This window comes from Ambystoma mexicanum, chromosome 2p, assembly GCF_040938575.1.
Source record: "Ambystoma mexicanum isolate Mex_15411 chromosome 2p, UKY_AmexF1_1, whole genome shotgun sequence".
In the NCBI taxonomy this organism is placed as follows: Eukaryota; Metazoa; Chordata; class Amphibia; order Caudata; family Ambystomatidae; genus Ambystoma; species Ambystoma mexicanum.
In genome coordinates, this window is record NC_090923.1 from 1,347,918,169 (window position 1) to 1,347,938,984 (window position 20,816).

The 20,816-nt window shown below is 43.0% G+C and overlaps 1 protein-coding gene across 2 annotated transcripts in view; it reads right to left on the bottom strand.

Annotated features, from left to right (window-relative positions):
* MYO15A (myosin XVA) overlaps positions 1 to 20,816 on the bottom strand; it is a 3,541,761-nt gene that overhangs the window by 3,062,243 nt on the left and 458,702 nt on the right. For both annotated transcript variants that reach the window (XM_069645706.1, XM_069645705.1), the window contains exons 3-4: positions 13,637 to 13,700; positions 1,837 to 1,946 (exon numbers count right to left, since the gene is read on the bottom strand). In XM_069645706.1, the coding sequence (XP_069501807.1) occupies positions 1,837 to 1,946; positions 13,637 to 13,700 (174 nt within the window). The remainder of the gene's footprint in view (positions 1 to 1,836; positions 1,947 to 13,636; positions 13,701 to 20,816) is intronic.

Genomic DNA, 20,816 nt, shown 5'->3' on the forward strand with positions numbered 1-20,816 from the left:
TAAATGTGACTCCTACTCAAACAAGAAGCAAATTACTTTTTTCATTGAAGGGGTGAGATCAATTTCTTACAGACAAAGACTTTTGAGCACGAGTTACAGGTAGATGTATGTGCAATACGTGTTTGCCATTGATTCTGGCTGGAGATAAAGGTGTAAACAATTCTGATGATCTTGAGAGCACGTAGGATTTACATCCCAGGCACACTTGGATATCTTCAACATTTCAAACCAAGACCTCAAACCTCCTTCTCCTATCTAACCGCGCACAGAAGAATAACTTGGCACCAAATTGCTCTCACCTGCCAAATTTGTGCACAATCAGATACTGCACCCAGCTGTAAAGGCCTCAGCCAACATGCAGCCCAGTGTTGTGTATTTGTAGATTCTAACCTGCACAGTTGGTTGCAAAGCTGTCACGATTTCTAAGCCAGCGGAGTTCAACCTACGTGCCCTAAATCAGGCATGGGTCAGTGCTAACCTTAAATTGTTACCTGCTGTTACAGTTTAGCACAGTCTTCGTACACTCTGCCCTTGTATCATATTGTAGGCTGTTTGATGCTATCAGTTTGTCTAAATTGTCGGATTATGCCATTTGCACGCTATTGTGAGGAAAGTGGTCGATATGCAATTACACCAGATTGGCCCTTTCTTTACATTCATTTGGTATGAGCAAGTGGTTATTTTAAGACATTCAAGCCACATCTCTGTCAGATTAGTGCTTTCTGTTAAATTTGAGGTCTTTCTTTCAACTCTTTATTCACCTGTAAGCCTGTCGCTATCCTTTAGTAAAGAACCCTCATGCTAGCCGAGGGTTTATTATGCTAGTTCCTGTACAAGTCTTCTTTAACAGCACCCTCAATCACCTTTCTCTATGTGATAATGGCTTTACTAATAGCTCTACTTTTAGCACTTATGCTGATTCGTTAATTTCTAGCTCTCCTTCAGCCTTAATAGCATTCCACTCTGCCTTCCCTCCCCAGCCCGCAGATGAGGGCTTAAGAGCTTTTCCCCACTTCACCCTTACTCAGCTCTCACCCTGCTCCTCCCCGTGGTCTTCGTCCACTTCCTATTTCTTAGGCCTTATTTATCTTTTAACTTTCCCTCATCTTCCCCTATATAATAATGTCCTTCTTTGAGGATAGCTTTACGGCTAACACCTCCCTACTCCATTTCATAGCCCAATCATCACCTCTTCTCTTAACCAGTGATCTTAATTAGTCTCCTCTGCACTCCTCATAATAATCTCAATATATAATGTCTCTTGAGCCACTACTTGCTTTCCTTGTCTATCCTTTGTGATGAAGGTGCTAAGTATTGGTGCTCTTATGGTAATTGTTTTTGCTCTCTCACACTACCCTCATTACGTTTGAGCCGGTACGGAAAAAAGGCACGGAATAATGCCTGTACCACCGGATCTGTCAATTTTTCCAGACCGGCTCACTCTAAGTCTGCCAGTAGGGGCAGTGAACTACCGGCAGGCCGGACCTACCGGGAGTTCAGGCCCCTACCGGTAGATAATTTCCCCTATCACCGGCACCGGTAATACCGGCGCCGGAGATAGGTGCAAACCCATCCAATTGAGTCCTATGGAACTCCATGGAATGAGGCCTTACTGCCGTTGCCGTCAGCCGTAGTATCCCAGTAGCACTGGGATATCAGGCGCAGGTAATGGTAAGGCGAGGTAGCCTGTTCTGATTCTTCTTCTTTGCATAAAAGTACTTACAGCTTCTCATATGCCTTGCTCTGATGCCTAGAGTTCGCATCCACACTAAGCAAAACAAAGAAAGGACCAAGACACATATAGAAAATGAGAGAGTTGCAGGATACAATGCTTACGGTGGATTTTCTCCCAGGGCCCTTCCTTCGTACTGTAGCACTTGCACTGTTCCATAAATGTTGTACATCGTGTAAGGGTTCACTGACACCAGGATACTTCCGATGTAAGTCTGCAATACAAAGAAGAGAGTAGTCATCAAATAAAATATTAATTTCTTCAAAGGGTGCCTATCGTTACGGATGGTCCATCTGCAAAAACAAACATTTTTATTTTAAAAACTCTGCTCCCATACTAGTCTCCAAAAGCGGACTGCCAATGTCATATCTGTCCATTTCTAAAAGAATGAAAGCGGATTCCCGATCAAAATGAAAGTGATACAAATGTAAAGTAGTTGCTCTCATCCACAAATCGATATTGGGTAGTCATCCATGCTGCTCTGCTCTTCACCCATGATCTTTCTCGATAATCCTCGTCAAAGAGAGGACAAAGGGTTTCTGTACGGAGAGCCATACCATATAACTCTCCCGAGACACCTATGACTTGGCCTGTCTCTCAGGATTTTCTTTAACCGCACCGTCTCTATCAATCTTGTTGGCATCACGAGGTTTTCAACACAATGGTGCCCCTTCTAACTCCAAAATAAAACAAATAAACCAAAATATGTATGGATTTGGTTTTGCATTAAAGTAGCAGACAATGTCAGAATGTTTTTTTTATCACTACAAGGTTTTATTGATGTTCTTATGTTTTTTTGTAGACATGTGTATCCTTAATAGTGTTTGGAGTGGACAGTTTGGTAATGGTTAAGATTTGACAACTTTTGGTAATTATATGTGAAACAAAAATATTAACTATCCAAAAAATCAGGGAAGTTTACACACACTGGTGAGTTAATGTTGGGGTTTAAAAACAACAAATATGAAACCTTTTCCCAGGTTCTTATGTGACTTTTAGCTTTTCAGGGCTTAATTCTTGCATTGGCGGATTCAAGTGTAAAAAATTGAAAAGGCATTGAATAATTTTTCACCACTTCTCTGGCCAATCTCAAAGGTACGCAGGAGCACTGAAAACGGATCGAGCTACTGTACAATCAGGCATTGTAAATGGAGGTGAAACAGCTGTGGCCAGGATTCAGTGTGTTTCCTGTCCAATGTGCAGGAATTGTGCACAGTGAAGAGAAAGGCCTCCTTTCTGATGAACACAGTATGAATCTGGTGAATCTGCTTCCTAAATCAAAAGGGATCAGATTCAGAAAAGAATCCACCAGGGACAGCATGATCTGTGTCTGCGAAAGAAGTCAAACAAATCTAATGTCACATGGAGAGAACATTTAATGAGCACTTTTATTGACAGATATTTTTTTAAATATATTTTGTTAGGAACTGTACGGATCATCCTGTCAGTCCTTGAATGGAGACTGCCTTCAGTTTCTCATAGTTTCTCTTTCTTTCAACTGGTTATAATTTCAAAGGAAAGATAGTTGGATCAAACGTTGAGAGCATTATCCTTTATTCTTTTTTTTTCCTGGGGTTTAAAGATTTTATTTAACGTAAACATATGGGACTCAATAAAGGTACTTAACAATTTTACAAAAGAGCATAGACATTGTGGTGATACAAATGAACAGACACAGAATTGTAATTGTAATCTTAATGTGCATACAGCATGGTGAGCAATTGATACTGAAAGAAGGGGGGAAGGAAGAAAAGGAAGAATTCATCCAGAACAAGCACACAACTAATAATACAGTTTCCATAAGGACCCATTAGCCATAAGTATCATGGAAACATCCCCACATATCCAAATATTTGTCAGCATCTCCTGATTTCTTATACATTGCCCTCTCATAGGTGGATACAGTTAACAATTCTTCCACCCAATTCCGGAATGCAGGCAGCAGAGGCAGCATCATAAACCTGCAGCTCCTGGCCTTCTCCTTGTACTGATGATTGGAAATAATGAACTCTAAAAAGAAGACTGATACTGCTGATAATCCAATCTCTAAGAAGTCCAAGCCTACATCAGAGATGAGTGAGGTCCTTTACTCCTGAATGTGGCCCAGGACCTGGGGAAAGTGGCCCAGGATGTAGGAGATGTGAAATCATCCATGGAGGATCTGTCCCTTAATGTCACCCAGATAGAAAGTAGGGTCTCTGTCTTGGAAACTGGCTCAGCTTCAATGTCCTCAGAGGTTTCTGGAAGTTACACAGCGTACAGGAATTTAAGAGAAGATTTTCAGAAAGGAAGAGAGAAAACCATGGAAATAGACCTGAAAATCAGAAGCAAGAATTTAAGGATTGTGGGTGTGGAAGAAAGGACTGATGAAGACCTGGTTCAAATGGTGATTGAGATATTAAAGCCCTAATTTAACTATGAACACATTGCTCCTGCTGATACAGACAACATCTACAGAGTGGGCAAGAAAGTGGGGCCCAAAGCTAGACAGATCTTGGTCTCCCTCATGAACACAAAAACCAAGGCAGATATTTTAAAGGTGGTAAGGACCAAAGAAGCTGCTTACTTCCGGGAAAATCGGGTTTTTGTGTACCATGACTACCCAAAAGAAGTCTTGATGGTCAGGAAATCCTTCAAAGAGGCAAAGGACTTGGCAAGGTCCCTGAGTGTGAAGACCTTCCTGAATAGATTCAACAAGTTAACATTGTTGTTTCCTGAAGGAGAGAAGGAGAAAAAAGTACTTCTACACCTAATGAGGCTATGAAATGGTTGGGAATATTTAAGAACAGTACTTCCGAAATGGATCAGTAGGTATGGAGCAATTTAGCCTCTTGTTTTTATTCACTGTTTACTCATTTTACATTTGACACTTTGATTGCAGAAAATTTAAGGATTAAAATGGCACTGGGCCGAATTTGCAGTTTAACGATATACATTTTGAAGAATGCTCACCGCTTTGTTGCAAATCGATTCGGAGAACATATTAGAAAAAAGGACCTGGCTGCGTGGCCGTACGTGCGCTGGATCAGCTGACCTGTGTATTCGTGGACACGGTTAGAGAGCAGATATTTTGTTGAGAGCTGCGTAAGCAGAACCAAAGGACGCTGCATGTTTTGGATAGGTGGAATAAGTACGAGCGTTGGTCTGGCCTGCCTCCGCCCACAACATTCAGAAGCTCCGATTAGGTCAGCATTGTCGTAATTTCATTATTCCGGTAACAGATTTGTGGACAATATTGTGGATGATGAGGGCAAAGTTGGGTTTGAGGCATCTAGTATGAGTCGGCGCATTATCACATAGAGAAAGGTGACTGAGGGTGCTGTTAAAGAAGACTTGTACAGGAACTAGCATAATAAACCCTCGGCCAGCATGAGGGTTCTTTACTAAAGGATAGTGACAGGCTTACAGGTGAATAAAGAGTTGAAAGAAAGACCTGAAATTTAACAGAAAGCACTAATCTGACAGAGATGTGGCTTGAATGCCTTAAAATAACCACTTGCTCATACCGAATGAATGTAAAGAAAGGGCCAATCTGGTGTAATTGCATATCGACCACTTTCCTCACAATAGCGTGCAAATGGCATAATTTCATTATTCCGGTAACAGATTTGTGGACAATATTGTGGATGATGAGGGCAAAGTTGGGTTTGAGGCATCTAGTATGAGTCGGCGCAATAAAGTCAATTGTGCCTGGTGTCATACAATTACAGCTTGGTTCCTTTGGGCAGCTATTATCCTCAACTAACACCCTCGTAACCTATCACGCCCTTCCTGCATCCGTGATCTATTACTTCTATAATTTCAATCATTTCCTGGCTTGACACTTCTGCACCATCACTTGACTTTCCACTTTCTGGGCCTCAGCGGTCAGCGGTGGACAGAGTTTTCCGGATGGTATTTTGGTGAGCTGTCAACGGAAAGCATCCCATAGACGTATAAGAGATCTTTCGTCAGTTATCGCTCCTCTTGCACAGTCTTGCCTGCCGCTGCTGAGACCATGCGGCGGAGTATAAAGCCGACCTTGACAAGACATGCAAAAGGATAATGAGATGGATGATATGGTTGGCCACAATTATGGTTTTGTTATACCCAATGTCTTGGCAAAGTTCTGTTCACCACTCTTATGTTTATGCACCCGACCCCCTAAGAACACTCAGTATTTTGCAGCTCTGCCTGGGTCATAAATGGGAAAGAGTAACCTTTGCATTTTGCTGGTTTGCTCTTAACAATCATAATGGATCGTACAGATAGGATTTGGAAACTATTAACTGACAAAAGTTGTATTGTGGGGTAAATCGGAATATAAGAATAGAAATGTTGAAATATTACAATTTGTGCAGGGTTGTACACCCAAATAAATATACAATGAACTAGATAAAATGGAAGAGGGACAACGGGGAGCTGCAAGGGGAATTCTAGGGTGGTCCAAATATGTCTCTATGAACTAATTAATGTCAGGTTTATTTACAGATTATTTAAAACAGATGCGTATTGAGATGTTCATCAAAGTGTGAAGTGACCTTACTAGAAGATGGATAGTATTAGGAGAGTAGACTTACTGGTCAACAAGGTGAATGTAATAAGTAGAAAGTGACAGCAGTTACATAGGGGAGATTAGGGGGCCAATGTATAAATGATTGTTAGAATTGTAGGTTGCACTAGAATAAAAACAGAAGGTGGGAAATAAACGGGAGGAAGACTGGGTGGTGGGGGCTGGACTAGATATGTGGGGGAATCAAATTATAATATCACTGAGTTCTAATTTCAAGGCCAAAACTGTTTGTTAATTGATCACATTTGAAGGGCCTATGGATTGTATTACATGCGGTGCAGAATTTTCAAAGGGCCAGTTAGATAAAACTAAAGTTAAATGTGAGATGGGTAGACTGATATTGGCTAACTAATTAGGTAGTCACGGATCAATAGGCTGAATAGAAACTTGGGACTGGAGGGGCTTTAAAGTCATACATTTTGTGATATACATTATTAAGATCTATAAAATAAGTTATTTAGCAAAAATTTGGGTTCAAACATTTATGGAGATGTGTTCAGGGTTTGGACAGTTTAAAATGTGTTATATTAGTTCAACTATGTTGTTGTTCTTTGTGTCTTGCATCTATTTCAGTGTTTGCGGGTTAGAGTTCACATTTGAATATTATTTTAACAGAATAGAATCAGTTGACGATCTCAGATTGAGTAAGGACTTGAAAATGGATGATGAATTGCGAGTGATCACGTGGAATGTGAACGGTCTGAACAACTTTCAAAACCGTAAAACTATAATGGCTTATTTGGATGATCAGAAATCTGATGTTTGTTTCATTCAAGAGACGCACCTCATACAGGGGGAACTTGAAAGTTTGAAAAAAGGTTGGATTGGAAGAGTATATGGGTCGTCATTCAATACGAAATCACGAGGGGTAGCGATAATGATTAGGAAGAATGCTCGGATAAAAGTCTTGAAAGAATTGAGTGACAGTGATGGAAGAATGATTGCATTATTAGTTAACATTCAGGGGGCTGAGGTAATTTTTTGTAATATTTATGCCCCTTCGGTTGATAATGGCACATTCTTTAGGAGAGTTGGTCAAGATATACAGAATCTGGGCTGCCGAAATATTATTCTAGGTGGGGATTTCAACACAGTGTTGGATCAGGGCAAGGATATAAGTACTTCGAGACACAGCAGACAGCAAGATGTACAAACGATCGCTCTGAAGGATCTTCTAGAGGAGCACAACCTGAATGATGTCTGGAGGTCAGAGAATCCCTTGAGTAGGGAATACAGTTTTTACTCTGGGCACATGCAGTTTACTCTAGGTTAGATATGCTGTTCACAAGTGGGAGAATGTCTGAATGTTATGTAACAAGTAGAATTGGAAATATTGTGCTGACAGATCAAGCACACGTGATAATGCGTTTGAAACTGGACGTAGCCTTAAAAAAGCAGTTTACTTGGCGGTTGAAAACCTCATTGTTAGACAATAAGGAGTTAATGGATACATTTTTAGCTGATACAGAATTTTTTGTAGAGGAAAATTGCAATGGGGAGGTTGGAGCTGATGTGGTGTGGGAGGCATTTAAGTGCACGATGAGAGGTATTCGGATTGGCATGGCGAGTGGGCAGAAAAAGAAATTTGAAAGGAAGAATCAGGAACTAGAATTAAAAATTTAAGACATTTCAAGGAGGTTGATGTTGGACCCTGCATGTAATGGTTTGGTTCCGGAGCTATTGAGATTAAAAAGGGAATGAAAAACACCATTGTCAGAACGTATGGAGAAGAGATACTTTAATCAAAAATGTACTTATTTTGAGAGAGGAGAGAAATGTGATCGGGGTTTAGCCTTCAGATTAAGAAAGGGAGAATCAGAGCGTGTAATCACTTCAGTCAGAGGTTATGATGGGAAGATTACTTTTAAAGCAAAAGAAATAAATGAGGTCTTTCAGTCGTTCTAATTAAATTTATACAAAAATGAGGCAAATGTTAATGGTGCTGACGAGGAGTTAATAAAAAATATACAGATCCCGAAGGTCTCAGTGGATAACGCGAAAGTTCTTGAAGGAGATATTACAATGGATGAAGTCAGGACAGCAATTGCTAGGCTGAATATCGGTAAGTCCCCTGGCCCCGATGGTTTGCCGGTAGAGTTTTACAAAATTCTCCCCAATTCTGCACTTAATCTAATGTTGAGTAGGTATACCACTTCTCTATTAAAAGGTTTGTTGCCAAGTACCACGAGACATGCTATGATTTCAGTCATGCCAAAGAAAGGTAAGGATGAGAACATAGCATCAAGCTATAGGCCAATAAGGTTAATTAACGTGGATAATAACATTCTGGCCAAAGTTTTGGTGATGAGATTGGAGTCATTACTACCAAAACTACTACACCGGGATCAATCAGGGTTTGTGAGGCAAAGAAAAACTTCAAGTAATATCAGGAAATTATTGCACGCCATATCTACGGCAACAGATTGTCAGGAAGATTCGGCAGTCCTATCACTGGACGCCGAAAAAGACTTCGACCGGGTCAATTGGGAACTTCTATTTCAGATCTTAGAGAAAATGGGTTTTGGTGTCCAGTTTAGGTCCTGGGTTAAATTGCTTTACACCTGTCCAACTGCAGATGTAAATACAAATGGGCAGAGATCAGAACCTTTCAATTTAGAGCGGGCACAAAACAAGGGTGCCCACTCTTACCGTTATTATTTGTCATTGTGATTGAGCCATTGGCCATAGCTCTGCGGTCAGACACAGAAATACCGGGTGTGAGATGTTGGGGTCTACAGCAAAAAGTTTGGCTATATGCCGACGATCTGCTCCTTGTGCTAAGTAATTTAAAACAATCTCTTCCAAAAGTGATGAATGTCTTGTCAGCTTTCAACAGGTGTTCAGGTTACAAGAAAACTGGGCCAAATCAGAGGTCTTACCCATACCACACATTTGCAACAAAAATGTAATCACACAGATGGGGTTTAAATGGTGTGCTGATAGGCTCTGGGGGTATGGATAATACCGGAAATTAAGGACCTCATTAAGGAGAATATGAATATGGTCTGTTCTACATTTAAATTAGACAGAGTGGTGGAGGCAACTTCACCTGTCTCTTTGGGGGAAGGTGAATGCCTTGTAAATGGTTTCAAACCCAAGGATAAACTATGTCTTAGGCATGATACCACTGGATATTGAGAAAAAATATTGGATGGAGCTGGACAGGATAATTCAGAGCTTCCTTTGGGACCAAAAGCCACCACGTTTGAAGCTAAGTAAATTGCAATTACCCATGTCAAAAGTAGGTTTGGGAGTACCAAACTTTAGAGCATACCATTTGGCTTTTGTTTCACAATTTCTAGTCAAATTTTTAGAACCTATACCAGAGGAGTGGGTGCTTGCTGAGACTAGTTTTCACGGGCCACTCACACAAAAGGCAATGTTGACGATAGTGTCTAGGACAGGTGGTATAAAGGATCCTATAACTAGGAATATAAGGAACGCATGGGAGAAATTGAATAGTTACCTTGGATTGGATGCCATGACAAAATCCAGGAGGCTCAATCTGGATGAATCCAAAAATCTAAATAGAGGGAAAAGTTATTTTCTGGCATGAGTGGTTCCTTTGTGGTGGGAAATGGCTTGGAGACCTTTACAGGAATGGGCGATGGATGACGGGGAAAGAAATTCAAGCTACCTTTAATATTCCAAATTTTAGTGGAGCAGACTATTGGAAAATTAGGAAAGCTGTTGGGGCGATTGAGGTGAAAGATGGATTGAATTTGGACCTATTCAGAAAAACTCAGAAACCAGGAGAGAGTGGGTTAGCTAGCCGTGTATATGGAATGGTTGTGACAGCATACAAAGGAAATGATTTATTGAGAGAGGAATGGAGCAGGAGAATTGGAAGCGAGATTGATGAGAGTGAATGGTCTTGGATGTGTGAAAATGTCAAACTGTGCTCTTTGGGGTTAACAGAGAGATCACGTCAGATCAAGATCTTGAACCGGGTCGTTTGGATGCCAGAGCGATTGCAATAGAGAGGTATGAGTGATAATTCAGACTGTTGGGCTTGCGTACAGGAGTCCCGAACGCTAGAGCATATGTTATGGGATTGCACGCGAGTGAGAGGATTTTGGTTAGAGTTTGATAATATCTGTGAGAAGGCTATAGGTGAAAGACTAAAATATGATTCCAAGACTATGATATTGGGTAGTGATTTGCTGTTAGAAGATCTGGCTACTAGTTATAAAAAATGGATTTTCAGAAGTGCTATGGTGGGTAAAAAAACAATCCTGAGAGTATGGAAGACAGCAGAATCTGTGGCTATCGCACTGTGGCTTGCAGAGATGCATAATCTGGTGGAGATTGAAAGAGTTCTTTACCGCAGAGAAAAGAAAATTGCATTGTTTGAAAGAATTTGGGGTACATTTCTTACATTATACTGAATGATCGAATACAAATGTGAACCTTGAATTTTGGGGTGGAAAAGGATCAGATTTTATTGTATTTCCATTATAAGATGTATTCAATATATATATGTTTGTTCATTATATGGCACTTTGTATATAGTTTAAACTAAAATAACATTTTCAAAAAAAAAATATTCTTCCACCCAATCATCAATGCAGAAGGAAGTAGGTGATTTCCAAGACCTCAGAATCAATTATTTTGCAACCATGCATGCCCGGAGTAGCCAGACTTTTTTTTACATAATTGTATATCATCCAATGAGCACACATCACCAGGCACCAGAAATTAACCATTCATTCTAATAGTGCAGTTTAAGACTAAGCCCAACCCCAACCTCTCATGGGCCCCCTCCCAAAAGTCTTTTGTTTTTTTTGACAAGTCCAGAATAAGTGACTCAAAGTGCCCCTTGCTTGCTTGCATTTCCAGCACTCATCACTCTCCGGAAGGCATCTCTTGAACATATGCCCAGAGTCTAATATGTTCTAAACAGGAGGTTAGTATATGATGCTCTTAGACCCCAATCCATGCTGACCAGCCGAACATTACTACAGCATCTTCAAACACTTTCGCGCCTTAAAACAGTTGTGTATAGGCGCGTTACCAAATGCCATGTCATATCATCTCAGCCAACAGCCCTGATCAATTGATTCATCAAGCTCCTCAGCCCAGATATTGGCTAGTTCTAGATCCCCTTTTTGGCAAGATTGTAAAATTCCATACATAGTGGCAGCTGGGTGCAGAGCACGTTTGCAGAGCTCCAGCGCTGACCACGTTGCACTTTGTGATGTTAATCACGTGGAGTCCATCTTGGCAGCAATAATGCCCCTCAATATCCTGTATTCGGCGTAAGTGCATTCACTCAAATCGAACTTACAGTGCAGTTGTGCAAAGGGGATCCAATCCCCATCCTCAATCAAATCTTTTATATATCTGATTCCTCTCAAGAACCAAGATGGCCAGAACAGAACTTTCCTTTCAAAGGTTAATGCTGGATTAAGCCAAATCGATGCATCCTGGAACAGAAACAGATCACTTCCCATGCGACTGGACATGCAGCGCCAACATTCACGCATAAAGGCTGTCAACGGACTTTCTAGAAGGTTTCGTCACTGTCGTCAGTAAGGCCTTAGGAGCTAGCTGCGATAGAATATTACTTTCCACCACCATTTCATCCATATGATCTTCCTCTGTGCCTATAGTTCGACACAGATGTCTAGCCATGAATGCAAGATGATATCCGAAGAAGTTAGGCAGGTTCCTTTAGTCTTGCTGCTTTTTATTCTACCTGTTTCAGTGCACAGTTTGTTTCATTTATTATGACGACAAGAGACACTTAGTGTGTATCGTGCCACAAAATTGTCAATAATTAGCAGAACTGGTTGCATACTCTAAAGTCAAGGCAATGGCTTCATGAATAGACTAGTCAGAGCTTGCCCGTTTCACACTGGCATTCTATATTCAGAAAGCTCAGCAATGGTATCTGAGCTCAGAAAAGGGTTTGTATGTTTAGGGAGAATAAAGGGCAAGGAGTATCATAGTGTGGTCACAGACAGGCCTGATTTGTTGCTCGTCAGTGGGTGGCCTAATGATAGTGTCTAGTCTAACCCTGCCACACCCATGATATCAATCAAGCAGGAGATCAGGGAATTCATCTAGTGCCCACTGGTCTGCCCATCTGTATCCTTTGGGGATTCTTCAGGCTGTAATCATGGGAGGGCTGTGTAACAGTGTTACTCAAAATTCTCCTAACCTTGATTTCGAGGCAGGGTGTCACCTTCCTCAACGTATGTAAACAAGATTTCCTTAAAAATGTTTGTCTTATCTATTTGTAGCTGTGGTTAAGCAGTCAACATCACATAGCTCCATTGGTTTATAGCTATTTTTGCGTTATACATATCGCCTACGTACATCTACAAACATGTTCAACTAGCTTATGGGGCACAATATTACCTTGAATAAAACAAAATAATAATTTCTACATAAAGACATTATGGAAATACACTTTATAGCTCATTAAAGTTAAGTTAAGATGTGGGTGCAGGTTACAAGAAAGCAATCTGGGGACTCAGATGAACATGCACAGTTCTTTACTCACTAGCCACAAGATTTTGTGTTCCTGCACAGCTAGCAGAGGTTACTTGATGTTGAACTAAAGAGCTTCATGCAGACTTGGATTTAATAGTCTGGTAGGTGTGTGAGATTTAGCTACATCAGGGACTGCCTCTTGCATCAAAAAGGTGGTGGAGTCATAGGTGAGAGTTTACAGAACAAAAGTGGGCACAGGAGAAAAACTCCCTTAAAACCAAGAAAATAATTTCGATCAAAAAAGGGGAAGAAAAATACAGTGGAATATCAGAGCTATGTATAGATGGAGGGGAGTGGTTATAGTGCACGTACACAGGGGAGTAAGGGTGGGGCACCATTAAAGGCAAAGAAAAGATCTAGTTGGAGGAAGAACAAAATGAGGAAGAACAAAATGAGGGAAAAAACATGTGAGCGTCATGCCTATGGGAACGAAAGGCACATATTCCTTGTCCAGTGTACCACTGCTTCTCGGACCTAGGTTGGTCCTCAATCAATGCCTCAAATAAATTAAATAAAATTCAAATAAAACACAATAATGTTACTGCTATAATCCAGGTTACATCAATTCCCTTCATGTTTTTGTAGCCTCGCTGTAGGCCTATCATGCTTCACAATGCTCTGAAGCAATGACAATCCATTATGACGGCACAACATACAACATTTATGACATAAATCTGTGGTCTCTAATTTGCATGATAAATCATGACAAAAAGAAATACTTTTAAGTGCATAAGATTGCCATTGGACCTAATCAAACACTGACACTGAGTCCTCAATACACCCATCACCTTTGCTTTCCCAATAAAACCACAGTGTACCAGGAAGAATGTAACGCAGATGACAGGCATACATACGTAGATGAGCTCTCGTTCAAATCTCTTCCTCATGTTATCCAGTACGGCTGACTCTTGGAGATCCCTGGAATGAGTAGTGACAGATGTTAATGGATTGCATGCTTTACTTAGGCATTTAGTCATTTTACAGGGTAGTATTGTTTGTCGAAGCAAATGAGGATCGGTTGTAATAGGCATAAATTACAATAATAATTGTTCTTTTATAACATGCTTAATACCACAGATTGGTTTCTAAGCGCAGGATCGTGATTCAAACCTGTGTTGCGCTGCATTGTCTTCCAACAGCGTTGCCCCAGAGCAATCCCCCCTCACCAATCATAAAATCAATTGTCAGTGTGGATTGAGAATCCTGAAGGCTTTTGTCAGTGCAATGCTGGCATTATGCAACATAAAATACAAATAACTTTAAAATGACATCCTCCACCAGACCACAAATCAACAACTAACTACAGAAACAAAAAACCGTAACATAAAATTATAAAATATACTCAAACAGAATGTAAATAAAAAATGAGATTTGCCACTACTTCAGTTTATCCACTCATATACCTATCTTGCACACTTAAATGAATAGTCTACACAAACCAATTTCACCACTTTGCCAAACTTCCCTTGTCAAGCAATATGTTTATTTATTTGTTCAATTTATTTGTAAAGCACCCAAGCCCCGGGGAATCAAGGCGCTGTTGCGAACTAGTTACACATTGCGTATGCTTGCAGAAACAGTACATTGTGACAGATGTAGCGCAGGAGTCACAGACGAGCCGCTCAGAGGTTGAGTGTTAGAAAAGGTCAGTGTTTTAGACATAGAGCCAGGTTTTTAGGGCTTTTCTGAAAGCCCTGTGGGATTCTTCTGCTCTTAGCGATGGAGGAAGGGAGTTCATGAGTGGCAGCTACTGATGGGAAGATAGCGGCACCCCCTCTTCTGGCTCTTTTGAACTTCGGTGGTGCGATGCGGTGAGCATGGACTAACCTTACTGGTCTGAGGGTGTTGGAACTAATCATTCTTTGTGCCAAGTACTCGGCGCTTTATTCAAAAGGCATTTGTGCGTGATAGCAAGGATTTTGAAGATGATGCTTTCCTGGATAGGGAGCCAATGTGCCTCCTTTTTTGCTGCTGAGATGCGGTCCCTTTTCGGGATATTGAGTGCTGAACGTAGCACATTGTTTTGGATTACCTGCATTTTGCTAATGTTCCTCTTAGATGTGCCTGCAAAGAGTGTGTTGCAGTAACTGAGTCTTGCTCCCATTACTGCTCGTGCGATAGTGAGGCAGCTACCCGGTGTAAGGAATTGTCTGGCTGCATTGAGGAGTTTGGCAGTGTAGGCCGCTGAGGAGACGATCGTGTTGACTTGTTTTGTGAGGGAGAGCGTGGCATCTAGGTGCACTCCAAGAGTTTTAACCGAAGCTGAGACCGTGATCTTTATGCTGTCAATCATGAAGGATGAGTAATAGGGGTAAAGCTTCTTTAGCATTGCTGGGGATCCCACTACGAGGAACTCAGTCTTATCATTGTTCAAACAAATATGATTTGTGGCCAACCAAGCCTGCATTATCAAGTAGATTCTGTTGGTCGAGCGTGTGTCCTCTTCATAGTCCCCTGACAAGGGGAGGAGGATTTGGGTGTCATCGGCATAGTTGGTGTAGGCTATACCGATGGCGTCCAGGAGTTCAGAGAGGGGTTTGGTAAATATATTATAGAGGGTAGGGGAGATGCAGGAGCCTTGCGGGACGCCACAAGGAATAAACACGGGTGGGGTGCTGGCCACTTCTGAGAAGACTCTCATGGGTCTTCCTTCTATGTATGAGGCTACCCAGGTCATGGCTTCTTGGGTGAAATTGGCAGTGGCTGTGAGGTGGTGACATTTTGTGGGCCATAAAGTCAAAAGTGGCCGATAGGTCGAGGAGAAGGAGGAGGGCTGTCTTTTCTTCATCTCTGAACCTCTGAAGCTGATTTTGTAGACCTAACAGTGCAGATTCTGTGCCATGACCTGGCCGTAAGCCAGATTGGTGCTTTCCTAGGACATGGTTAGCTTCTAGAAAGGGCTGAATTTGGTTGTTTGTGTCATCCGCCGTCACGGCTATAGCCGAAATTGGCGAATGTTTCCGCGTTGGAGCTGGAGACACAGAGGTAGGGTGTTTTAGTCCCTTGCTTCCAGCCCCAGTTACGTGACGCAGCGCCGCTGGGAGTATTTAACTCCCCGCCTCCTTGTATACGCTGCATTGCAACCCACTTTGGATGTTTTCCTGTTTCCGGGTTTCCTCGCCCCGGTCCTCTGCCGTCCGTTTTTTCGGATCTGCCAGAGGGTTTTTCCCTGTCTGCCTGTGTTCCTGTTTTTCCTCGGAATGCTGCTCCTCGCTTCATTTCCTGCTACTGCTCCGAGCGGTACTCTGGTGTGCTTTATCCGTTTTTCTCTCTCTCTCTCTTTTGATCTCGGGGATTCTTCCTGTACTCTCTTTCTGCTGGGCTCCTCTGAGCTGTGCTTGCTGTATACCCTCTTCCTCTTCCTGGATGCAGAGCCATATCTTCGAACTGCCACAAGGAGCTTCCGACTTCCCTGACTCTGCTACTCCTTGGCTTGGACTGTTGGACATCTACTACTCTGCTATCCGTCTCGCACCATTGCTCTCATCAGCGATTGTCCTGTCATCCGGATTGGAAGAGTCAACACTACACCCCAGGGTTTTTTCCCTTTTGGGTTTTTCCCTGATTTCTGGCTTGGTTCCGGAAAGGGAGTCACGGGACAGCTGTTTATACAGCAGTCACTGTGGTTTCCCTCCGTGACAAGCACATTCATCATAAGAAGGGAAGAGACTACCTTGCACGGCGACGCCTACAAGAGACCGACAACTCAGACAGCTCAGGTGAGCAGAGTGTGCTTGCAGGGGAGAAAGAAATTGAATTGCACCATTCACCACAGATTGCACCGCCAAAAGCTTTAAAGATGTCTGCTGAGGATCGGGTTCAAGAGCTGTGGAAAGCTTTTCAAGCAATGTCTCAGGAGTTACAAGGAGTAAAGACTGAGAATGCTCTGCTTAAACAGATGGTATCAGCTAGAGAACCTGCCCCCCCCGGAATTACCACCCATGGCGCTGTCCTCTGGGAAATTCGATGGATCTCCCAAAAAGGTGAAGGAGTTTCTGGAAGCATGCATGGTTTATTTCACCTTTAGGCCTCGTACCTTTGCTACAGATCAAGCCCGGGTGGGTTTCCTAATTTCAAATATGACAGGAAACGCACTGTCTTGGGCTACACCATTGGTGACCAGTGGAAACGCCATTTTGCAGGATTTTCCAGGGTTTCAGAATCTACTGAAACAGACTTTTGAACGGCCAGAGCTGTCCTTTACCGCCTGCGAAGATTTACTGGATGTCAAACAAGGCTCTCTAGACGTATTGTCTTACATCTCCTCCTTCAAAACCTTGGCAGCCAGAGCGGGGTGGCCTGAAACAGCACAATAGGCCATATTCAGGAGAGGATTGAAGGAAGAAATCAAAGATGAGTTAGCCAGGTCTCCTCGTTCACCCACTTTTTCAGACCTGCTAGCGGCTGCTCTTCACATAGAGTATCGTTTACAGGAAAGAAGGGCGGAGCGTCGCAAACAAAGAAGCCCTGGCTATACTCCAGAACCCTCTGCACACTCACTCCCTGGTCGCTGTACTGCTACTTCTTCCGAAGAACCAATGCAGATCGGCGCCACCAGGGCACCTTTATCCACAGCTGAAAGACGTTGCAGAAGAGAGAAAGGATTATGTGCCTACTGTGGTTCAGACCAACACCTTCTCAAAGACTGTACAGAACTGCCAAACCAGAGATCGGGAAACAAATACCCTCAAAGTCAGTAGGGACAAACGACCGGGGGTCTCCCAACATTTCTCATCGTCCCTATGTCTCTCTTTCAGTTTCCTCTTCCGAGTTTAAAGAGGACTCTAGACTCATGGTCATTCCTGTACATCTTGACCTAGAGAGCAGACAAGTTAAGACCCTAGCTCTACTGGATTGTGGAGCGGCGGGTAACTTCGTTGACACCCTGTGGGCAGACAGGGTGGGTCTCCGCCGGATACCACGGAAGGAAGGTCAGAAGGTTGAAGGAGTGGATGGGACACCATTGTCTTCTGGTCCTGTTACTCATACCACAGAGGAACTTTCCTTGACGATAGACCAACACCAGGAAATCTTATGTTTTGACATCATCAGGGCCGCCCATTTTCCCATTATATTGGGCATCACATGGCTCCGTAGACATAATCCATTGATAAACTGGTCCGAGAATCAGCTGAGTTTCAATTCCCCGTATTGCGCTACCAACTGTTTTCGGTTGTAGGGTCGGGGAGATCTACAGCCGGTTAAGATTATTTCCAACAATCACGTGGGAGTCCATGCATTACCCAGTTTTTGATCAGGGTTTTCCGAAGTGTTTCAGGAGTGCTTTCATGCCAAATTGCCGCCTCATAGGCCAGAAGACTGTACCATCGACCTGGAACCCAATGCCCTGGTTCCGTTTGGTCGGATGTTCTCTCTCACGCAGACAGAGAAACAGGTTCTTCGGAAATACTTAGATACCAATTTGGAGAATGGCCTTATACAACCATCAAAGTCCCCTGCAGGAGGCCCTTTATTTTTCATTAAGAAAAGAAACTCTACCGATCTTAGACCCTGTATAGACTACCGTGGTCTAAATAAGGTTACCTTTCATGATAGGTATCCGATGCCCCTTATCACTGACATCATTGAGGCTGTACAAGGGGCTAGAGTATTTACCAAGCTTGATCTTCGAAATGCATACCATCTGCTAAGGATTACCCAAGGAGACGAATGGAAAACAGCATTCTGTACCCCTCTAGGCTTGTTTGAATATAAGGTAATGCCGTTCGGATTGGTGAATGCGCCAGCGGTATTCCAGAAATTTATGGACAGAATGTTTTCCGACATGCTTTCAATATCAGTCATCATTTATCTGGATGATATGTTGATTTTTTTCCCTAACATGGAGGATCACATCGAACAAGTCAACCAAGTTCTGAATCGCCTGCAAAAGAACAATTTACTGGTCAAGGCAGAAAAATGCAAATTCGCCGTACCTTCGGTGCAATTTTTGGGATATGTACTGTCTGAAGAAGGGATCGCCATGGACCCAGACAAGGTACACGGGATTCTCGACTGGTCGGCCCCTACTTCTGTTCGGGAGGTGCAGCGGTTCTTGGGACTTTCAAATTATTATAGGGGATTCATTCCGAACTTTTCAGAAGTGGTGTTTCCCATTACCCGATTGCTCAAGAAGGAGGCCTACCCGTTTTCCTGGTCCACTGAGGCGGAGGAGAGCTTCTGTCATCTGAAAAGCCTTTTCTGCTCAGCCCCGATTTTGCAGCATCCGGATCAGACACTACCGTTTATTCTGGAGACGGACGCATCCGCCATTGCGGTTGGGGCCGTGTTACTTCAGACCATTCAAGAAGTAGAACATCCGGTCACCTACCTATCTAAGACTCTCTCTCCCAGCCAACTCAATTATTCCGTTCTTGAAAAGGAGTTACTGGCGATGAAATTGGCTTGTGAAGAATGGCGGCACCTCCTCATGGGTGCCCGCCACCAGTTCCTCATCCGCACAGATCACAAGAATCTGAAAGCCTTACAGGAGATGGAATGTTCAAACTCCAGACAGGCAAGATGGGCCTACCTGTTTTCACAGTAAGATTTCCGGATCACATATATCCCGGGGTCACTTAATCGACTAGCTGACGCTTTGTCTCGTAAGGACTCCCATACTGAAACAGTGTCTGTCTAGACCGAGCCCATGTTCCACCGAAACCAGATCCTAGCAATGTTGGGTTCTTTTCTTCAAGAGGTGAAGGCCGCTGTCACGCAAGAATTGCCTCAAATCTCCTTCTTTTCCGATTCCTCCTTTCAAGTAAAGGATGGATGGGTGTTTTATAAGAAGTGGTATATCCCAGAAGGACCGCTACGGAGGAAGATCCTGAGATGGTGTCATGACTCACGTATGGTGGGACACAGAAGCGGAGACGGCACCTTAGAACTCATCTCGAGGTCGTTTCTCTGGCCCAACATAAGAAAGGAGGTGTTTGAGTACGTGAGATCTTGTCCAATTTGTGCCAGGGCTAAGTATGCCTCGGGCAAACCTCTAGGACTCCTCACTCAGGTGGAGAAGCCGACTCGCCTGTGGGGACTCATCTCCATGGACTTTATAGTGGATCTTCCGGATTCCGAATCATGTACTTGTATCATGGTGACGGTGGATGCTTTTTCCAAGTTGGCACATTTCTCCCCCCTTCCGAGACTCCCTACCGCAACCAAGATGGCGGAGACCTTTGCCCGAGACATTTTCAAATTACATGGTCTCCCTGACAAGATAATTTCTGATCGGGGAAGTCAGTACATTTCAAAATTCTGGACAGCCTTGTGTACCCGATTGAGGGTAGAAAGAGCCCTTTCTTCCGGTTCCCATCCGCAATCCAATGGCCAAACCGAGCGACTCAGCGCCACTCTAGAACAATATCTGAGATGTCTCATTTCTCAGCATCAAGACAATTGGGTCTCTACTTCCCACGGCAGAGTACTCTTACAATAATTCCAAACACTCCGCCACAGGCCTTTCTCCATTTTTTTGTACTTACGGAGTCCACCCAAGATTTCTAATACCATATTAGATTGGGGGTAGAAAGAGCTCTTTCTTCCGGTTCTCATCCGCAATCCAATGGCCAAACCGAGCGACTCAACGCCACTCTAGAACAATATCTGAGATGTTTCATTTCCCAGCATCAAGACAATTGGGTCTCTCTACTTCCCACGGCAGAGTTCTCTTACAATAATTCCAAACACTCCGCCACAGGCCTTTCTCCATTTTTTTGTACTTACGGAGTCCACCCAAGATTTCTAATACCAGAGGTACCCCGATTTTCCAACTCACCAGCCGCTGAAGAGGTTTTGAGAAATATCCAAGAGGCACAGACCAGCGCATTGCAAGGATTGGTAGATAGCAGACGAAGGAATAAGGTTGGAGCCGACAGGCACCGTAGAGAATGCCCTTCCTGGAGGCCAGGAGACAATGTGTAGTTGTCTACAAAGTACCTTCCCTGATGGACAAGACCTTCCAAACTGTCTCCACACTTCCTGGGTCCTTTTCCCATTCTCTCCAAAGTCAATCCTGTGACCTATCGTCTT